The sequence below is a fragment of the Colossoma macropomum genome, unplaced genomic scaffold, assembly GCF_904425465.1.
Source record: "Colossoma macropomum unplaced genomic scaffold, Colossoma_macropomum, whole genome shotgun sequence".
In the NCBI taxonomy this organism is placed as follows: domain Eukaryota; kingdom Metazoa; phylum Chordata; class Actinopteri; order Characiformes; family Serrasalmidae; genus Colossoma; species Colossoma macropomum.
In genome coordinates this window covers 21,443,466-21,464,811 of record NW_023494788.1, presented here as the reverse complement: position 1 = coordinate 21,464,811, position 21,346 = coordinate 21,443,466, and the positions used below count along the sequence as shown (strand labels likewise).

The 21,346-nt window shown below is 39.5% G+C and overlaps 1 protein-coding gene across 1 annotated transcript; it reads right to left on the bottom strand.

The window, feature by feature from the left end:
* Window positions 1–979: 979 nt before the first annotated feature.
* On the bottom strand, window positions 980–3,730 carry selenoh (selenoprotein H). The gene is made up of 5 exons (XM_036568807.1): window positions 3,625–3,730; window positions 2,810–2,933; window positions 2,508–2,650; window positions 1,925–2,049; window positions 980–1,326 (listed from the first exon to the last, which is right to left on the bottom strand). Exons 1-4 carry the CDS (start codon window positions 3,644–3,646, stop codon window positions 1,943–1,945), a joined length of 396 nt encoding a protein of 131 aa, XP_036424700.1. The 5' UTR covers window positions 3,647–3,730; the 3' UTR covers window positions 980–1,326; window positions 1,925–1,942.
* Between the last annotated feature and the right edge of the window lie 17,616 nt (window positions 3,731–21,346).

The following is a 21,346-nucleotide window of genomic DNA, read 5'->3' as shown; positions in this document are numbered from 1 at the left end:
CGTACCAGCACAACACACACTAATACACCTCCACCATGTCAGTGTTACTGCAGTGCTGAGAATGATCCACCACCCAAATAGTACCTGCTCTGTGAGGGTCCATGGGGGTCCTGACCACTGAAGAACAGGGTAAAAGGGGGCTAACAAAGTATGCACAGAAACAGATGGACTACAGTCTGTAATTGTAGAACTAGAAAGTGCACCTATATAGTAAGTGGAGCTGATAAAATGGACAATGAGCGTAGAAACACAGAGGTGGTCATAATGTTATGCCTGATCGGTGTATGTCTACACTAACATACTCAGTTTCAGACGAACAAAGTGAAGGACCCAGGCTGAGCTAAAACCCATGACCCCAGAAACGAAGGGCGCATCCACTTCACTCCTTGGATACTGACAGCTTGGCAGCTCCCCGTCACCCCATAGAGCAACCAGTCCAGGTGACGAGCCTGTAGAGTCGAAATCCAGCTCTTCTCATTGAATTATCCCATTGGTCCATGAGTGGTTTTGAACGCGATCCAGCATGGAGTAACCCCAAAGTCATTGGATTTTATTTCAGCTGTCACGTCTTGTTTTCTGCGTGTTTGTTTATTAATACTTCATTTCATATCAGGACTGGACTGGAAACTAACCACCCAGATGCCATAGTTACAGTGAGTGGACGCTTATTTTAAAATACATAATATTTTTTCCCTCTGTTTGTAAATTAAATAAAGTAGCTGTTCTAACTTCTGATAATCTAAAGCTTTGAGAAGTGTGTTTTTTATTAACTATTAATGAAAAGATAAATCAAGTCATAACATACACCACAAAAGGAGACAAATCTGAAGTACAAATATAGTAGCTTTATTCTCATCAAGAACATATAACAGTCCTGTTAGATGGTAAGATGCATTCGTAACCCCAACATCATACAGATCCTGAGTGCTGTGCAGGATGAAGCGGGATCTCATTTAGCCAGATAACTTGAGCCACTGTTCAATAGGAGGAGAGCTAATGGATGTTCCCAGTAGCTGTATCATTTTGGCCCAAGTCATCCAGCTAAGAGACATCTTGCTTGTGAAATACACAAAAAATTCACCAAGAAATAATGATGTATAAGTCTACTCAAGGCTACTCAACCACAGCTATAACAGTAAAACCACAGTTAAAGTCAGAACAGATCAGAACTAAAGTAAGTTTGTGAACTCAAGAGGTAAGCAGAGATCATAAGGAGGCTGCAACAATCCAGGTCAGGATGCCAAGCAAGTCATCAGAGAACAGACTGGAAGTCGCCCATTTGGTCCATCCTCGTCATTATGCATCCACAAAACCAAAGATGATTGACTGAAAAGGAATATTGACTTATTAATACACCCCCATTTCCAAAAAAGTTGGGACACTGTCCAGAATGTAAATAAAAATAGAATGTAACAGTATGCAAATCATGTTAACCATATTTTTAAAGTATATATTATGAAATAAAAAACATGACAAAGGAGACCCTGAACTGTTGAGCAGCTGAAATCCTATATGACATAAGAACAGGAAAACATTTCACTTTCAAAACTACAGCAGTGTCTTCTTAGTTCCCAAACACTTACAGAGTGTTGTTAAAAGAAGAGGTGATGAAACACAGTGGTAAACATGCCCCTGTCACAACTTTTTTGGAGCGTGTTGTTGGCATCAAATTCAAAATGGGCATATATTTCAAAAAACAATAAAATTGCAACATTTGATATGTTGTCTTTGTACCATTTTCAGTGAAATGTAGGATTTAAATGATTTGCACTTTTGTTTTTATTTACATTTTGCCCAGCGTCCCAACTTTTTTGGAAATCGGGTTGTAAATAAAAAGGTAAAAATGACTTACTGCACATTTCCATTTATGTACCAATTCCATATCTACAATATGCAATTTAGATTTTGGAAATTGTAAACATACCTGTCTCCTCAAAAATCTCTACTTGCTCTTTAGGGCATCATCTAGGGCAGTCACGACCTCCGCAGGATCCGGAAACTTCAGTTTACGGGGAGGACCCTTCTTGATGCCGGTCCACAGGACCACCTCTGCCACGGAGAAAACAAAAGAGAAAAACTGTGGTTGCTCACACTGTTTTTAGTTATGCAACATAGTATTATCTACACAAGTGAAAAGTATGTCATACAGCATCAGAAATCACATAAGTAAGTCTATTTGAGATGACTTAGTAATTTGAGGCAAGTGTGTGATGATTTAGGCAGGCAGTTTGCACAAAGCTAAACAACTGGCTGTTACTTCTTATCGACATTAGCCTTGTAAGCCTCAGTTCAAAAGGGCACAAATCACATTTTGGAAACCAAATGTGCCTTGACGGTCAACTACATTTGGGGTCTTTCCAATGCATAGCTGGCTAACCCTCCACCTGGAATATGGTCCAGTTAGTCAAGGCCTTCAGTACCAAAACTCTACTAAAAATGCCAAAGTGTAGTATGGAAGTACACCATTTTAGAAACAGCTATGGTTTTATGTTCAATTGTGCCATTACCTTTGCCTCCCTCCACCAGTGTCACCTCAAAGCTGTTCCGGCGAGGCTTCTGGGGGTTGAGCACCACACGCAGCTCTGGCTGCGCAGCCAGGAGAGCCTCGCGGACCAGGTCAGCATTCCGACCATACACACGTCAGCTTTTACTGAAAGCCAAAAACACATATCACAATGGAGTGAATACAGACATCTTGTTTGACAGCTGTATACCTGTATACATTTCCCACTTTATACTGTCAAGTGAATTATCATGCTACACGTATAAAGGTGCTACGTAGACAGAGAACAGATTCTGGCATTCTGACCAGTGTTCGATGACCACCCTTTGGCCTTGATCATCCTCGTCAAGTTGGGCCTCTTCTTTTTTATTCTTCTTTTCCTCTGGTTCTGCCTCCACAACCGCATCCACCTTGCGCTTTCCCCCACGACCTACATACCATGGCATTAAATAAAGTAATTTAATTTGAATTATGAGTACATGAACAAAATACATGGTACAGTCTTACAAAAGGGTGGTTCTTCAAGGATTCTTTAGTAAAGAAAAAGGTTATATATAGAATCATGAACATTCAAAAAACACTTTGTATGATTAAAGGTTTCTTCAGCTTGATGGAGAATGTCCAGTAGATGGTTCTACATAGAACCTTTTGGAAAGGGTTCTATATAGCACCTAAGAGGATTGTGATATTGTACACTCTCAAAAAGACGGTTCTTCAAGGGTTCTTTAGCAAAGAAAATGGTTATATATAGAACCATGAACACTCAAAGAACCCTCTGCACAATTAAATGGTTCTTTGCATCATAAAAGCGTTCAAGAGTGATGGAGAATGTGCTGCAGATGGTTATATATAGAACCCTTTTTGACAAGGGTTCTGTATAGCACCAAAAAGGGTTCCACTATTGTTACAAGCTTAATAGATTATACAGAATATAAGTGCTGCACCATTTAAGGTGGAACGGGAAAATTCGAGCAAGAATCTGGTGAACAGGAAGCGAAGTTTAGCCTCGTTACTATTACAGCCCTGCACGTGTGAGACCAGTGTAAAGCTTCGTTTAGCACACAACCTTAAACTCAGCATTTAAAGCCTCACAGTTCGCAGACAGAAGGTAAACAACTAACCTGCTTTGGGGCGCGGTGCCATTCTAGAACGCTGCTGTAGTTTTCGCGCGCACTGTGCAAGAACGCTGGAACTGCTCTTTTTAAACGACTCTTTAAGTGAATCAGAATGAACGAATGAATCAGATGAACACTGAGACTATGGGAGTCTTTTGGCATTTATCATTATTGTGATGTGCAATTTTCTCTGGCGGTCTATGTATGTGTGCTTATATTGTAATTGAACAATAAAGAAAGAAGGGATCAAAGGTGTTTTTTTACGAACAAACGAAAAGAATCGGTTCGATAAACTGAACTGAACCTCCCATCACTATGCAGAGGGGAGTTTTTTCATCGCCACCCAACGGGGAGGAGGTAGGACAGCACTGACTCCACAAATCCCTTTAAAAAACACCTGTACTTCATAAAGCAACCCAGATTCAGGAGATAACACCTTGTTTTTCATTCTGGAACATTTCAAAGGCACTTTACCGTTACTTGACCCTACAGTTACACATAACGTTACTCTGTTTGCAACTCATTCTGAGCTAAAGTTAAGGTTCAGTGAAAGTTTGAGATCCTGTGTGACTAGCAATTTTGAACAGTGCTTGTTAGAGTCCGAGCATGGTTTACTGGTTAACTACAGTGGGGAACCCTCTGGGCTTCAAAGAAGGCCTAATGATTTCTGTGAAATGAAAAAAATATATATAACTTTTTGTTTATTATTATTTAATATAATCATCATGTTTGTTGTTTTACACTGCCCAAGTATTGTAGCAATTCTCTTATTTCACTGTTAAGTTTCGGTTGAAAACAAAAGGATAAAACATCCATCATTCTGGAAGTCCTAGCCACATCACTGTCTGTGAGTGGTAGACTGACCAATGCCTTTTTTTTCAAATGTTAGAAATGGAAAACAGCCACTGCAGCTGTATGTGCTCTGAAAGAGTTACTGGAAAACTGCTATATACAAGGTAAAATATATGGTAATATGTTTGTATATGTTAATATGTGAGTGGCAGGTGACAGTCGGGGAGTGGCAGTGCCAGTTGGTGAATGGCAGGTGTTACTCTGCGAGGTGCCAGTAATTAAAACTGCAAAATATTAATTCTGTTCAAAGGATGTAAAAATGTAAAAGAACAAATGTCAACTGAAGCCTTGTTCAGACAGGATTCGTTTTACATGAGCGGGTGGGGTAGTGTAATTTTTACTGCTGTTTCTCAGTGAATTTAATCGCATTTGAATGCATCACATTCAAGTCATTTTTACAGGCTGCGCTCCCCTGCGTCAGTAAAGTTCAAGCCAAGTCAAGTCAAAGTTTATTTATATAGCTCTTTTTACAACAGGTGTTGTCACAAAGTAGCTTTACAGAAAAGTCCACGTCCAAGCCCCCAAGCCCCTGTTTCTAAAACACAATTTTCACACCAGTGAGTGAACAACTAAATCTGTCGGGGGGAGTGCACTTAGTTTTAGTTTGTTAGTAACTGACGAAGCTGCCTTTCTCATGCTATTGTTGCAGGGCTTGTAATTTATTGTTTACCTTTTGAAAACTTGTATATTTCTTTTTTATTGCTAGGTAAATTCATTTTTCACTGATTTTTATGACAAAGTGCCATCATTGGCCTACTATGGACCACTAGCCCCCATTTAGTCCACAGCCCTGTGGTAAAGAAACCTGCTTTAAAGCATTAAATGTACAACAAGGAGTCATAGTAACTTAGAGTTAGTTAGAGTTATGGGCTCAATAGAGATACATTGCTTAGGCAAATTATGAGATGGAGACGAATAAGTGAGCAAAGTAAATCAATTTAAGTGTTGGGGGACGGTTTAAAAGCTAATTAGACTTTTAAAAGATTTCACAGTAGGCTTAGAGGATGCAGCATATGTAGACTGCAAATGTAAATTTGTACTTGTTGATTTTATCATCAAATTATCACATTTAATACTTAGATCAGGTTTATGGCTGCACAAAGTGATTTACAGGTTGTCATGTAATGTTGGGAACTTGTGGTCTTTAGTCATCAAATACAGCCCATATCTCTGGGCTTTATTTTCAGAACACAGTTATATTAAAAAATGATACAGGGCAATTAATAACAGGACTTATGGTTTTAATGGAGATGCAGTTTTAGAATGAAATGAATGACAGTCTGCCAAAGACTCTGGAAGCTCAGAGTGGTTTCACGCGCTGAAGTGGGATGCATCCAAAGCAGAAGACTCTCCTTAGGAACTTCGAGACGCGAGAAAGGATCCTCCGCTTTTTCTTTGTTTTGGCTGTTGTGGTACCTACAGGGAGAGAACAAGGAGGAAATCAGTTCACAGAACTAGATAAATCTGGACAATATTAAACACAGAACATTATGAAATCTCAACAGGAATCGAGTGACTCACCATTAGGGCAGACAGGAATCTCCAATTCTTCAGCGTTCTCCATCAAGTCCACAGGGGCTTCAGTCACCTGGAAATGACATCACAAAAGTACATTAAGTCAATAATACAACATAAGAGACCAAACATTACATTAAGAGGGAGCAGATGAATGAATGAATTTGAGCATTTACCTGAACAGCAGGGGTGGAGCTTGACAAATCTGGTGAATCTTCCTGGGCAGATTCAGCAGGTATTCCCAGTAATCTGGCAGGTCTTTTTCCAGTCTGGAAGCTTTTGAGTGTTTCAGACCAATCATCGTCACTCAGATCACTGACGTCAGAATTTGCAGATCCGCCAAATTCTCTGATCAGTTCCTCAATTTCAGAAGGACTCAGTTCGCTGAGGACGGTGCTGCAGGACCGAGCACTCCTGTTTCTTGGAACAGGGTTCTCGATCTTTGTTTCTGACACATTAGTCCCGGAGTGCTGTTCTGAGTCTGGAGCTAAGGTATTAAAGGGGTCCTCTTGAACCTCAGGCAGGCCCAAGCCCAGTGATCTTCTCTCCACAGCGTCAGTGTCTGGGTACAAGCTTCTTGACTGAACACATTCCAGGGCGTAGTTAACGAAAGCTTTCAAGATGGCGTCAGCAATGTAACGGATAGTCCACTGGTCGACACAAGATGTTCCCTTCATCCAGCGACCATCTGAAAGGCTTTCACACGCTTCCCTAACAATGCAAGAAATGGCACTGTTCTCATCAGGGAAAAGCCGCCCACCAAGTACCCGGCAGGTAACTTTGATCCCAGCCAAAAGCTCCAGCTCCTCCATCAAATCATCAATTAGATGGTTGTAGAGAAAATACACAGGGAACCCAACATTAAAAGAAGACTCCAGCTCTTTGACCACCTCCTCAGCTGCCTCCTTGATGACTATGGGAGGCACAGTAAGAAGCTGAGAGTCACTGGAATCCTCACATGTATTTCCTTCCTCAACCTCCGCTGACGACTTGGACTGACTAACTGGAAAGCTGTTGTCCAGCGAGTCAACCAGACTAGGGCTGCTACCTGCCTCAAAGGCAGAAGGAGAAGACAGCTCCTCTACTTGGGACTGACCATCCTGATGTTTTTGCACAGGAGTGACCAGAAAATGAAGGTCACCTGTCATGGCCTGAGCTGGTGGTGGACAGCAACCTTTGATGGGTGGTAGAATGCTGGACGCCTGAGCATGTAGAGCCAAATCCAGAGCCTAGACAGAAAACAGCCAATGAGAAAACTGTTAACACAGGCATATAAGAGGATTCACCACAAATGTATTCTTTTCCACTGGTAGTAGCAATTAATCAAATTCCCAAACTTTAGTGCTCAATTAAAATCTATGGACAAACCTTTCTCTCCATTGGTTTCACACTGATGGGTGGTAGCTTGGGTAGGCTACTTGAATCCAAAGCTTTGAGCTCTCTCCTCATGGTGAAGTTTCGCTTTCCTCTCTAAAGACAGACATATATAATGAGATATGGATATTTTTTACAACAATCATTCTAACTTCTGGTGGTCAGACATCAGCCACTGAAAAGTCTGTTATCCTTTTGTAACAGTAAATCCACTAAATACTGGGAATTAATCATCAATGTGGCTGTTATTCTCTTTTTTTTGTCTTTTTTTATAGTTACTAAAAGGCACTTCATGCACTTTTATCCTACTGTTAACTGACAACAAATGAAATATTATCATACATAACTAGCAAATAATAAAAAACACAGCATGTGCCCCATGATATACATATTACTCGTGATAAACAACAGAAAGAAATATGATAAGCTTAGTAGAATAGATGAGTTTTACACATCTATAAAGTAACGCATATGTATGAAATGGTCATCACAATCTGAAAAGAAAAGATTATGTTCGTTCATTTACAAAACAACAGTGATATGTAAAGGTATATGGCACGAGGTCACGTGCGAAAACAAAGTTCTAAAGCTTATAATCTTTACAAAGCAATTGTTTCATTTTTTCATCAGTTTCATTCGTGGTTCGAATTAGTGATGATCATACCGACTCATTCGAACAAAATGAATCCATTGCTTTGATCTTCAGTTTCAAATCTCCGGCTTCACACGTGACCTCGTGCAATATAAGATCCATGTACAAAATAATCAAAGCTATAAGTTTAGAACAGAATCCAACACGCGGTGACACAATAACGTCCGTTTACAGCTCGTTCGAAATGGTCTCGAGTTCAAGGATTCAAATGAATCGATTCATTCTAAATGGTCTCGCTAGTTTCTATCATCCCTAATTCGAACGAGTCGATTCGACCGTCACTCCCTGTAAGATTCGGGTCCTGTTACAAGTTCTGACTCACCTTTTTGGTTTTGCGTTCCGAGTCCATTTTCGCGTCTTCCGCGCAGATCAGTAAAACGAGAAATGAAGAAATTCCCGTCAGTCTTCGCTTTTATAGCCCACTGTGAGTGTGGATGACGTCATAATACCGTTCGAAAGTATAGGTCACCATGGCAACAATATTAGGGCCAAAGTACATAACCATCAAATATCCAGGTCAAATTACATATTTAGTTAATTTTCTAGGTGAAAATAAGTTAAAACATCCTGTACAGAGAACACACTTCTGCATATTTTAATGCATTTATTTGGAAAATGTAACATATTGGGAAAAAATAAAACGTGGCAAAACGGCACATTTCATAAAGAATGCATATATATGCATATATATATATATATATATATATATATATATATATATATATATATGTGTGTGTGTGTGTGTGTGTGTGTGTGAGTGAGTGTGTGAGGGACGTGTTTTATAAGGATGCTAACTAGGCACATACATACATACGTACATCATCTAAACCGCTTATCCTTCTGGGTCGCGGTGGGGCGCTGGAGCCTATCCCAGCTGTCATTGGGCGGAAGGCAGGATACACCCTGGACAGGTCGCCAGTCCATCGCAGGGCACTAACTAGGCACAGGACAACTTAATTTCTTCAACCTCAAGGCAAATTATTTTCCCACTTAATATGTTTCTCTTGTTAGTTAAATGTTACCGGTGAGAAAAGTGCTCTATGAATAAATATATTATTGTTGTTGTTATAATAACAACCGAAATAATATCTTTATTCATAGAGCACTTTTCTTACCGGTCGTAATAAGCCTCCTAACACCTTTTATTTTTTTACTTTTTAAGTTCAGTATTTATTGGGTGAATATCAATCCAATTCTTCATTGGAGTATTTATATATTTACCTAATCTTCCAATGAAGCACTGTGAAATTTAGCTCCCAAATGACTTTTTATCCTGTAACTTAACAATGAAACAAATGAGACAACAACTTCTTTCTACTAGGGTCTGAATTACAAATAACCTCATCACATATATTTTTAATGAATTCTAAGTGAACTGGGTTCATATCAGTCCATCTGATATAAAATATAATATGATGTAATGATATACCGCGACCCTAGCTGGATTAAGCGGTTAACGACGACGACGATGATGATGATGAAGATGATGATGATATTAAACCACTGACTCTACATATAGTCACTGGTGTAGACATGAACATTTACGCCCTCTAGAGGATCCTGAGGGTCAGGAGAGAGCAGGAAAAACAGCCAGAGCTGGTTAATGAGGATCCTGGCCTCGTCCTATTTCCCAGCTATATAAAAAACATGACTGTGAAACGCCAGAGGGCGCCCGCGAGCGAGTCCTCAATGAATGGGGTTAAACGGCTAAAAACGAAAAGTTAAAGTATTTTCTAAACACTCGCCCAGAACTTGCCTTTAATTTTAGAGAGTAGAAGGATGTATTTCAGTAAAACGCAAAGGAAACCTGCCTGTATGTTTCCATTTTCTACAGCAAACGGGTTTTGGGCAGCAAGTCGCTAACATTACTGCTACTGAGTGCGGATTGGCTGACATCATGAACGTAAATAAAGTACCATTTTAAACTTGAGTTCAAAAGGGTCTAAAAAATGACAGCGGTGTTAAAATGGTTTATGCTGTTCTTTGTACAAAAATGGATGTATTCTTTTATATGAAAATTTTTAAGCATCTATAAGCTGTGATTTTGCTGGAACGCTCCATCTTAACCCATCCATTTTGGACTCGCTCAGGAGCGCCCTCTAGCGTTTCAGAAACAACATGAACATGGAGTCTCTGCAGGACAGAGTAGTGGGCGTGTCGAAAGCTTGATAGGCGTATTGAAAACTCAGTGGGAGTGATAAAAGGTGGGCGTGTTGACAGGAAGAGATTGTGGTGAAATAGACCACTGTAGTCGTGCGTCATTCTGTAGTCCTCGTTATGCCCATATTAGGAACTCTAGGTCTAAGCTCCATTTCTCCATGGCCAGAATGAATAGGGTTTTAGAAAAATTGCCTCTATCGCACCCTCTGTTAAATAAAAATGTTTTGTCCTGTGAACATTCTTCTCTACCACTAGATCCTCTGAATTACGAGGTCATTAAAGAACAATAATACTAATATTGCTACATGCAAGCTAAAGCTACTGCACATCAATTTGATGTCACTAAGCTAAACGAAACTTATTTACTGGTATACCCATAAATAAAACCTCTAGATAGGATAGTTCTGATAAGCTAAAACTCCTTATTAAAAATACTACCTGTGTTAAAACTACGAGGCTCAATTTAGCTTCTTTTTTCACAGCTTCTGCTTTGAATGTTCCCGTTCCACCTTAAATGGTGCAGCTGCTGTGACTAGCTATCACAAACATTAGCAAACGAGGCAAAATACTGACCTGTAATAAGTTAATGTTACTCTGTTAAGCGAAAATAGAGAAACCTCCTCATATCATGCTTCTTCTTCTTCTTTTTCACCGGCTGCTTGTTCGAATTTCCCCGTTCCACCTTAAATGGCGCAGCATTTCAGAACGTGACTGCTGCGCCACTTAAGGTGGAACGGGAAAAGTCAAACAAAAAGCTGGCGAATGTCCTGAGAAAATGTTCTCAGAAAAATGTTACCAGCATTAAAATACTAATATATTCTGATAGCCGAAATCAGTTTATCAGGGGATGATAACCTGCTTAAGGAGGCTGCCAGTGACGTGAATTCAGTGCACAGTAGCTTTAGCTGACATGTAGCAATATTCATACTTCAACACTTTAACGACCTCGTAATTCAGATGATCCAGTGGTATTCGAGAGAAGAATGTTCACAGGACAAAACGTATCGGGTTCTGAACATTTTTATTTAACACAGGGTGCGACGGAGGCGATTTTTCTAAAACCCTATTCATTCTGGCCATAGAGAAATGGAGCTTAGACCCGGAGTTCCTAACATCGGCATAAAAGCATGGCGCCGACTACAAAATGACGCCACGACTGCAGTGGTCTATAGGTGGAACTATGTATGTAATTTAAAAAATGAGAAATTCTGTCTGTGCACACCAAAAAGATTGTTACTAACATTAAATAGCCAAATCCTCTTACAAAAAGCCTAAATATTTATTAATATTTAAGACCCACCAAGTGGATAATGTGTGTGTTCACAGAACCATTTTTATCTCATTGTGTAGTTTAGTGGTCATAGTTATAAGCATTAAAACAGAGCTAAAATGCTGTCAGTGTGGATTAGCTGTGTTTCCTGCTGTTGCAGCTGCTCACATAAAGCAGTCTCTGTGTCTTTGTACAACATGGCAGTGATTTCTGTAGTATTTATGTTTTAAAACGAAAGCAGAGCTTATACATGGAGTGTGAATATAACAGACTTTGTATAGAGCTAGTTGTAGCTATGCTAACTAGAAGCCAGCTAACAGTGACTGTTATCCCAAACGGTTATTCTGCTAACTTTAAACGTCTTTCTGCACCACATTTACCATTTTTTTTGCCATGAAAAAGCTAATGCTACAGGCAACAAACCATCAGCAATGTAATTTGTCCTACAACTGCTTGGTATACAGCTAATGTTAGCTGGCAAGTTATGTCAGACCTGGCGTGGCTCTCCCTCACCACAAACAACTAAACTAGTTATGTCAGAAAATGGAAATGAAAATGTCACAGCATAACCGTGATGCTAACATACAAGCCAGAAGTCGTGTTTGTAAGTGAGCAGTGAAAGGTGGATGTTATCTGAAGTACTGGATCAAAAATTGTAAACAATAAAACTAAAAGAATGATGTTTTGTGGTAGATCACTGATATAGCTAACCAGCTAATGGTTGCTGCTCATATGAAGCTGGTGTTCCTCAAACTGCTAATGGTAGGCTAGCTAGCTAACTAGCACCTGTAGCCCACTAGCCAACCATTAGCCACAAGAACGCTTAAACAAAGTCTATCAAACAGACTTTACATATAAAAGTTTTGGTTTTCTTTTCATAATGTTACAGAAATCGCTGGCATGCTGTAACATAAATGTGTCACAGATGCGGCTCCATGTTAGCCAGCTGGTGTTAATTTGCCTGGGAATATAGGTACTGCTGGCAGTAACTTCTAGCTAGGATAAGGTAGCTAGCTAAATATAAATAAAAATATATGGAATACATACTACATATAAAAGTTCTGATTTTATTTTAAAATACTAATATTATAGAAATCACTGGCATGTTTTACAAAAACACACATGCTTCATGTAAGCTGCAGCAGCAGTGAACAGGGCTACGTGCAGCATTTTAGCAAGTTAAATCAGTTAAATCCCTCCATCCACTTCTTATTCTCTCTATTTGTCACTACAGTGCACGGAAGCTAAAATAAGGCTGTTGTAGCTCAATGTTTGAGCTCTGTGGAACATTAAAAAAAGTCAAGTCAAGTCAAAGTTAATTTATATAGCGCTTTTTACAACAGGTGTTGTCACAAAGCAGCTTTACAGAAAAATCCAGGTTTGAGCCCCCATGAGCGTCGCCAGTGGCGACAGTGGCAAGGAAAAACTCCCAAAGAGCAAGAGGAAGAAACCTTGAGAGGAACCCATCCTCCTCTGGTCAACACCATATAGCAAACAGCATTAGTATAAAATATTATACTACAAAACGGGGAAAACAGGCGGAGCAATGGTTAATTAGATTAGTTTTAGTTTATGCAGCAGCAGCAAAATAACATTCTGATATCACTTCTGTGGTAGTTAGTTGGAGTGGAAGGGAGTTTTACCTGCTAACACTGACGCTCTAACTGCATATGTAACTGACAGCATTTTCTGCGAATAGGAATAACCTTTTTGCACGCCTACTCTGTTACATACGTCATTTTTAAGGTGACAAAACCTGTGGTCAACAGATGTCGCAGCACTGTAGGCTCTCATAGTCCTGCAAAAGCGACAAAATATCAGAATAGAACATCATCTGTAGTTTCTAAGAAAATTTGTATGACAACTCAGGTAATGAAACAGCAGTGAAACTGCACAGAACAGTGAAAACTGCTATAGTGAAACTGCATTAACAGTGGGGATTTTAAGCAAATAACTTACATTATTGTTTGTTTTAAGCTACAGAGTCACTACTGCTTTTTGTACTGTGTCACTCACAAGTTCTTCTGACGTCATGCTAGGTTGCCAGATTTGCGTTCCTTCAAGATATTCCTTGCAGTGCAGGTGGAAATTAACGCTGTTGGTGGGTGCGTTTTCTCACAGATCACAGTGCAACGTTTGGCTCCATAATGCATAACACTCTCAAGCAAGCTGATTGGCTCTTTTTACTGAAAGGCCGGACTTTCTCTGCAAACAGACGCCATGTTGAGTGTTATGAGCTTTCCCATTCATATTTCAACTAGTGACCTGTTAATTTTAAATGTCTCTGATCTAAACTAAAGCATTCTGACTTTGCTTGCAATGTTGTGAGTGGCCTAATTTAAAAAAAAATAATGGGGTTTGCATTTTACAAGCATTACCTGTTAATTACATTCATGAATCTGCACTTTTTATCACAGCTATGTTGTATGCTAGCCTGTAGTATGAGCACAGCTGCAGTCAAGAAGTCAAAGACAGTCAGAGTAACATCAGCATAGCATCTTGTACAGAGATAAACACAGCGTTTAGTAATGTCTATGACCAAAGCACAGCTGTTTTGAGGTCAGCTAAGAGAGTCACTACCTGATGGGGTAATCCCATCGCTGTTTCCAGACTGAATCACATAAACTCTTCTTGGTGATCTCGGTGGTCTCATGTTAATTGCCAACATAACAGGTGTTAAATATGAACTGAAGACTAGATTCACTGTTGCTATGCAGTGCTAGCATGGCAGAGAGTGTAATGATTTGAGTGGCCTTTAAAGTGACATTGATCACATCTCAAGAAATGCAGCTCAAGAAATATTCCATCCCCATTTGATCAGGCCTGTGATACCTGTGGCTGTGTCCCTGAGTAGCTACTGCTGTATCAGAAGAACATTTTCACAGATTAAATCTCTGAGATCCATGAAAAAAACTTTTCTAAAGGACCTCAGTGTCGTTACAACCATGGTGAAAACCTTGATTATGTAATTAACATTATAGTGTAAAGTCACCATGTGTTCCATTTTTCCATGAAGATAGTGGACCACCGTCTGTGTGCTGATGGTAAAGCTGGTGGTCCACTGGCATTTTGCTCAGCATTTCCAGATTTCCAATTTGCTTATTTTTCATTTCTTCATTTCTTTAGTTATACTTTGTAAATTAGTTTAGTAAATAATTTTATCCTAGCACAGTGTCAGAAACAACATTTTCTGTAAAACCATTTTACATTAAGCCTAGTCATTAGTTATTTTTTTTCAGTTGTTTGTAGTATTTATCTAAGTTTATCTTCTAAAATAAAAGGCTATGCACATTTAAAATCTGTTTGAGGAGATTAACTTGTTAGAGCTTGTATGCAGGACAATAAACCCATTGCAGATTAGATCTTTTGTACTTTGTGCAAAAATAGATGTATTTAATGTGGTCTTTGACTGTTGGACCCAACTGCAAATATAAAAAAAAGCTTATCCTACCATTTTTTTTTTTTGTTTCTTAATGAAAAAAAAAAATGTACAGCAATCTTTTGTACACAGTGTAAAATGTACCACTGCAGTCATTGTAAAGGGAAAAACATTCCCCAGGCAGAAACTCTGTGCTATAAAATATCTGACCTTTTTGTACGAATGCCTTAGTACGGTCAATACCCTTAAATTTGCTTATTTGGTTTTCTTTGTGTACAAATAATTCAGTTAGTTAGTCCTGTGGTTTAGAAACCGTACTCTAATACATTAACAATACAACAAGGAGTCATAGTAACTTTGACAGATGCTACATAGTGAGAGTTAGTTAGAGTTATGGGCTAAATAAACTATTGCTTAGGCAAATAATCAGAAGGAGACGAAAAAGCGAGCAAAGTAAATCAATTTAAGTGTGGGAGGATGGTTTTAAAGCAAATTAGACTTTTAAAAGATTTTACAGTAGGCTTAGAGGATGCAGGATATTTAGACTGCAAATGTGAATTTGTACTTGTTGATTTTATCATCACATTATCACATTTAATACTCAGATGATGTTGATGGCTGCACAAAGTGATTTACAGATAAAGTCATGTAATGTTGGGAACTTGTGGACTTTTGTCATCAAATACAGCCCATAACTCTGGGCTTTATTTTCAGAACACAGTTATATTAAAAAATGATACAGGGCAATTAATAACAGGACTTATGGTTTTAATGGAGATGCAGTTTTAGAATGAAATGAATGACAGTCTGCCAAAGACTCTGGAAGCTCAGAGTGGTTTCACGCGCTGAAGTGGGATGCATCCAAAGCAGAAGACTCTCCTTAGGAACTTCGAGACGCGAGAAAGGATCCTCCGCTTTTTCTTTGTTTTGGCTGTTGTGGTACCTACAGGGAGAGAACAAGGAGGAAATCAGTTCACAGAACTAGATAAATCTGGACAATATTAAACACAGAACATTATGAAATCTCAACAGGAATCGAGTGACTCACCATTAGGGCAGACAGGAATCTCCAATTCTTCAGCGTTCTCCATCAAGTCCACAGGGGCTTCAGTCACCTGGAAATGACATCACAAAAGTACATTAAGTCAATAATACAACATAAGAGACCAAACATTACATTAAGAGGGAGCAGATGAATGAATGAATTTGAGCATTTACCTGAACAGCAGGGGTGGAGCTTGACAAATCTGGTGAATCTTCCTGGGCAGATTCAGCAGGTATTCCCAGTAATCTGGCAGGTCTTTTTCCAGTCTGGAAGCTTTTGAGTGTTTCAGACCAATCATCGTCACTCAGATCACTGACGTCAGAATTTGCAGATCCGCCAAATTCTCTGACCAAGTCCTCAATTTCAGAAGGACTCAGTTCGCTGAGGACGGTGCTGCAGGACCGAGCACTCCTGTTTCTTGGAACAGGGTTCTCAATCTTTGTTTCTGACACATTAATCCCGGAGTGCTGTTCTGAGTCTGGAGCTGAGGTATTAAAGGGGTCCTCTTGAACCTCAGGCAGCCCCAAGCCCAGTGATCTTCTCTCCACAGCGTCAGTGTCTGGGGAGAAGCTTCTTGTCTGAACACATTCCAGGGCGTAGTTAACGAAAGCTTTCAAGATGGCGTCAGCAATGTAACGGATAGTCCACTGGTCGACACAAGATGTTCCCTTCATCCAGCGACCATCTGAAAGGCTTTCACACACTTCCCTAACAATGCGAGAAATGGCACTGTTCTCATTAGGGAAAAGCCGCCCACCAAGTACCCGGCAGGTAACTTTGATCCCAGCCAAAAGCTCCAGCTCCTCCATCAAATCATCAATTAGATGGTTGTAGAGAAAATACACAGGGAATGCAACATTAAAAGAAGACTCCAGTTCTTTGACCACCTCCTCAGCTGCCTCCTTGATGACTATGGGAGGCACAGTAAGAAGTTGAGAGTCACTGGAATCCTCACATGTATTTCCTTCCTCAACCTCCGCTGACGACTTGGACTGACTAACTGGAAAGCTGTTGTCCAGCGAGTCATCCAGACTAGGGCTGCTACCTGCCTCAAAGACAGAAGGAGAAGACAGCTCCTCTACTTGGGACTGACCATCCTGATGTTTTTGCACAGGAGTGACCAGAAAATGAAGGTCACCTGTCATGGCCTGAGCTGGTGGTGGACAGCATCCTTTGATGGGTGGTAGAATGCTGGAAGCCTGAGCATGTAGAGCCAAATCCAGAGCCTAGACAGAAAACAGCCAATGAGAAAACTGTTAACACAGGCATATAAGAGGATTCACCACAAATGTATTCTTTTCCACTGGTAGTAGCAATTAATCAAATTCCCAAACTTTAGTGCTCAATTAAAATCTATGGACAAACCTTTCTCTCCATTGGTTTCACACTGATGGGTGGTAGCTTGGGTAGGCTACTTGAATCCAGAGCTTTGAGCTCTCTCCTCATGGTGAAGTCATGAGTGCATGTGTCTCTCTCTTTTCGCTTTCCTCTCTAAAGACAGACATATGTAATGAGATATGGATATTTTTTACAACAATCATTCTAACTTCTGGTGGTCAGACGTCAGCCACTGAAATGTCTGTTATCCTTTTGTAACAGTAAATCCACTAAATACTGGGAATTAATCATCAATGTAGCTGTTATTCTCTCTTTTTTTTTGTCTTTTTTTATAGTTACTAAAAGGCACTTCATGCACTTTTATCCTACTGTTAACTGACAACAAATGAAATATTCTCATACATAACTAGCAAATAATAAAAAACACAGCATGTGCCCCATGATATACATATTACCCGTGATAAACAACAGAAAGATGTATGATAAGCTCAGTAGAATAGATGAGTTTTACACATCTATAAAGTAACGCATATGTATGAAATGGTCATCACAATCTGAAAAGAAAAGATTATGTTCGTTCATTTACAAAACAACAGTGATATGTAAAGGTATATGGCACGAGGTCACGTGCGAAAACAAAGTTCTAAAGCTTATAATCTTTACAAAGCAATTGTTTCATTTTTTTCATCAGTTTCATTCGTGGTTCGAATTAGTGATGGTCATACCGACTCATTCGAACAAAATGAATCCATTGCTTCGATCTTCAGTTTCGAATCTCCGGCTTCACACGTGACCTCGTGCAATATAAGATCCATGTACAAAATAATCAAAGCTATAAGTTTAGAACAGAATCCAACACGCGGTGACACAATAACGTCCGTTTACAGCTCGTTCGAAATGGTCTCGAGTTCAAGGATTCAAATGAATCGATTCGTTCGAAATGGTCTCGCTCGTTTCTGTCATCTCTAATTGGAACGAGTCGATTCGACCGTCACTCCCTGTAAGATTCGGGTTCTGTTACAAGTTCTGACTCACCTTTTTGGTTTTGCGTTCCGAGTCCATATATATATGTATATATGTGTGTGTGTGTGTGTGTGTGTGAGTGTGTGAGAGACGTGTTTTATAAGGATGCTAACTAGGCACATACATACATACGTACATCATCTAAACCGCTTATCCTTCTGGGTCGCGGTGGGGTGCTGGAGCCTATCCCAGCTGTCATTGGGCGGAAGGCAGGATACACCCTGGACAGGTCGCCAGTCCATCGCAGGGCACTAACTAGGCACAGGACAACTTAATTTCTTCAACCTCAAGGCAAATTATTTTCCCACTTAATATGTTTCTCTTGTTAGTTAAATGTTACCGGTGAGAAAATTGCTCTATGAATAAATATATTATTGTTGTTGTTATAATAACAACCGAAATAATATCTTTATTCATAGAGCACTTTTCTTACCGGTCGCAATAAGCCTCCTAACACCTTTTATTTTTTTACTTTTTAAGTTCAGTATTTATTGGGTGAATATCAATCCAATTCTTCATTGGAGTATTTATATATTTACCTAATCTTCCAATGAAGCACTGTGAAATTTAGCTCCCAAATGACTTTTTATCCTGTAACTTAACAATGAAACAAATGAGACAACAACTTCTTTCTATTAGGGTCTGAATTACAAATAACCTCATCACATATATTTTTAATGAATTCTAAGTGAACTGGGTTCATATCAGTCCATCTGATATAAAATATAATATGATGTAATGATATACCGCGACCCTAGCTGGATTAAGCGGTTAACGACGACGACGATGATGATGATGATGATGATGATGATGATGATATTAAACCACTGACTCTACATACAGTCACTGGTGTAGACATGAACATTTACGCCCTCTAGAGGATCCTGAGGGTCAGGAGAGAGCGGGAAAAACAGCCAGAGCTGGTTAATGAGGATCCTGGCCTCGTCCTATTTCCCAGCTATATAAAAAACATGACTGTGAAACGCCAGAGGGCGCCCGCGAGCGAGTCCTCAATGAATGGGGTTAAACGGCTAAAAACGAAAAGTTAAAGTATTTTCTAAACACTCGCCCAGAACTTGCCTTTAATTTTAGAGAGTAGAAGGATGTATTTCAGTAAAACGCAAAGGAAACCTGCCTGTATGTTTCCATTTTCTACAGCAAACGGGTTTTGGGCAGCAAGTCGCTAACATTACTGCTACTGAGTGCGGATTGGCTGACATCATGAACGTAAATAAAGCGCCATTTTAAACTTGAGTTCAAAAGGGTCTAAAAAATGACAGCGGTGTTAAAATGGTTTATGCTGTTCTTTGTACAAAAATGGATGTATTCTTTTATATGAAAATTTTTAAGCATCTATAAGCTGTGATTTTGCTGGAACGCTCCATCTTAACCCATCCATTTTGGACTCGCTCAGGAGCGCCCTCTAGCGTTTCAGAAACAACATGAACATGGAGTCTCTGCAGGACAGAGTAGTGGGCGTGTCGAAAGCTTGATAGGCGTATTGAAAACTCAGTGGGAGTGATAAAAGGTGGGCGTGTTGACAGGAAGAGATTGTGGTGAAATAGACCACTGTAGTCGTGCGTCATTCTGTAGTCCTCGTTATGCCCATATTAGGAACTCTAGGTCTAAGCTCCATTTCTCCATGGCCAGAATGAATAGGGTTTTAGAAAAATTGCCTCTATCGCACCCTCTGTTAAATAAAAATGTTTTGTCCTGTGAACATTCTTCTCTACCACTAGATCCTCTGAATTACGAGGTCATTAAAGAACAATAATACTAATAGTGCTACATGCAAGCTAAAGCTACTGCACATCAATTTGATGTCACTAAGCTAAACGAAACTTATTTACTGGTATACCCATAAATAAAACCTCTAGATAGGATAGTTTTGATAAACTAAAACTCCTTATTAAAAATACTACCTGTGTTAAAACTACGAGGCTCAATTTAGCTTCTTTTTTCACAGCTTCTGCTTTGAATGTTCCCGTTCCACCTTAAATGGTGCAGCTGCTGTGACTAGCTATCACAAACATTAGCAAACGAGGCAAAATACTGACCTGTCGGTTCTGTGAAACAGCAAAAATAAGTTAATGTTACTCTGTTAAGCAAAAATAGAGAAACCTCCTCATATCATGCTTCTTCTTCTTCTTTTTCACCGGCTGCTTGTTCGAATTTCAGAACGTGACTGCTGCACCACTTAAGGTGGAACGGGAAAAGTCAAACAAAAAGCTGGCGAATGTCCTGAGAAAATGTTCTCAGAAAAATGTTACCAGCATTAAAATACTAATATATTCTGATAGCCGAAATCAGTTTATCAGGGGATGATAACCTGCTTAAGGAGGCTGCCAGTGACGTGAATTCAGTGCACAGTAGCTTTAGCTGACATGTAGCAATATTCATATTTCAACACTTTAACGACCTCGTAATTCAGATGATCCAGTGGTATTCGAGAGAAGAATGTTCACAGGACAAAACGTATCGGGTTCTGAACATTTTTATTTAACAGAGGGTGCGACGGAGGCGATTTTTCTAAAACCCTATTCATTCTGGCCATAGAGAAATGGAGCTTAGACCCGGAGTTCCTAACATCGGCATAAAAGCATGGCGCCGACTACAAAATGACGCCACGACTGCAGTGGTCTATAGGTGGAACTATGTATGTAATTTAAAAAACGAGAAATTCTGTCTGTGCACACCAAAAAGATTGTTACTAACATTAAATAGCCAAATCCTCTTACAAAAAGCCTAAATATTTATTAATATGTAAGACCCACCAAGTGGATAATGTGTGTGTTCACAGAATCATTTTTATCTCATTGTGTAGTTTAGTGCTCATAGTTATAAAAGCATTAAAACAGAGCTAAAATGCTGTCAGTGTGGATTAGCTATGTTTCCTGCTGCTGCAGCTGCTCACATAAAGCCGTCTCTGTGTCTTTGTACAACATGGCAGTGATTTCTGTAGTATTTATGTTTTAAAACGAAAGCAGAGCTTATAAATGCAGTGTGAATATAACAGACTTTGTATAGAGCTAGTTGTAGCTATGCTAACTAGAAGCCAGCTAACAGTGACTGTTATCCCAAACGGTTATTCTGCTAACTTTAAACGTCTTTCTGCACCAC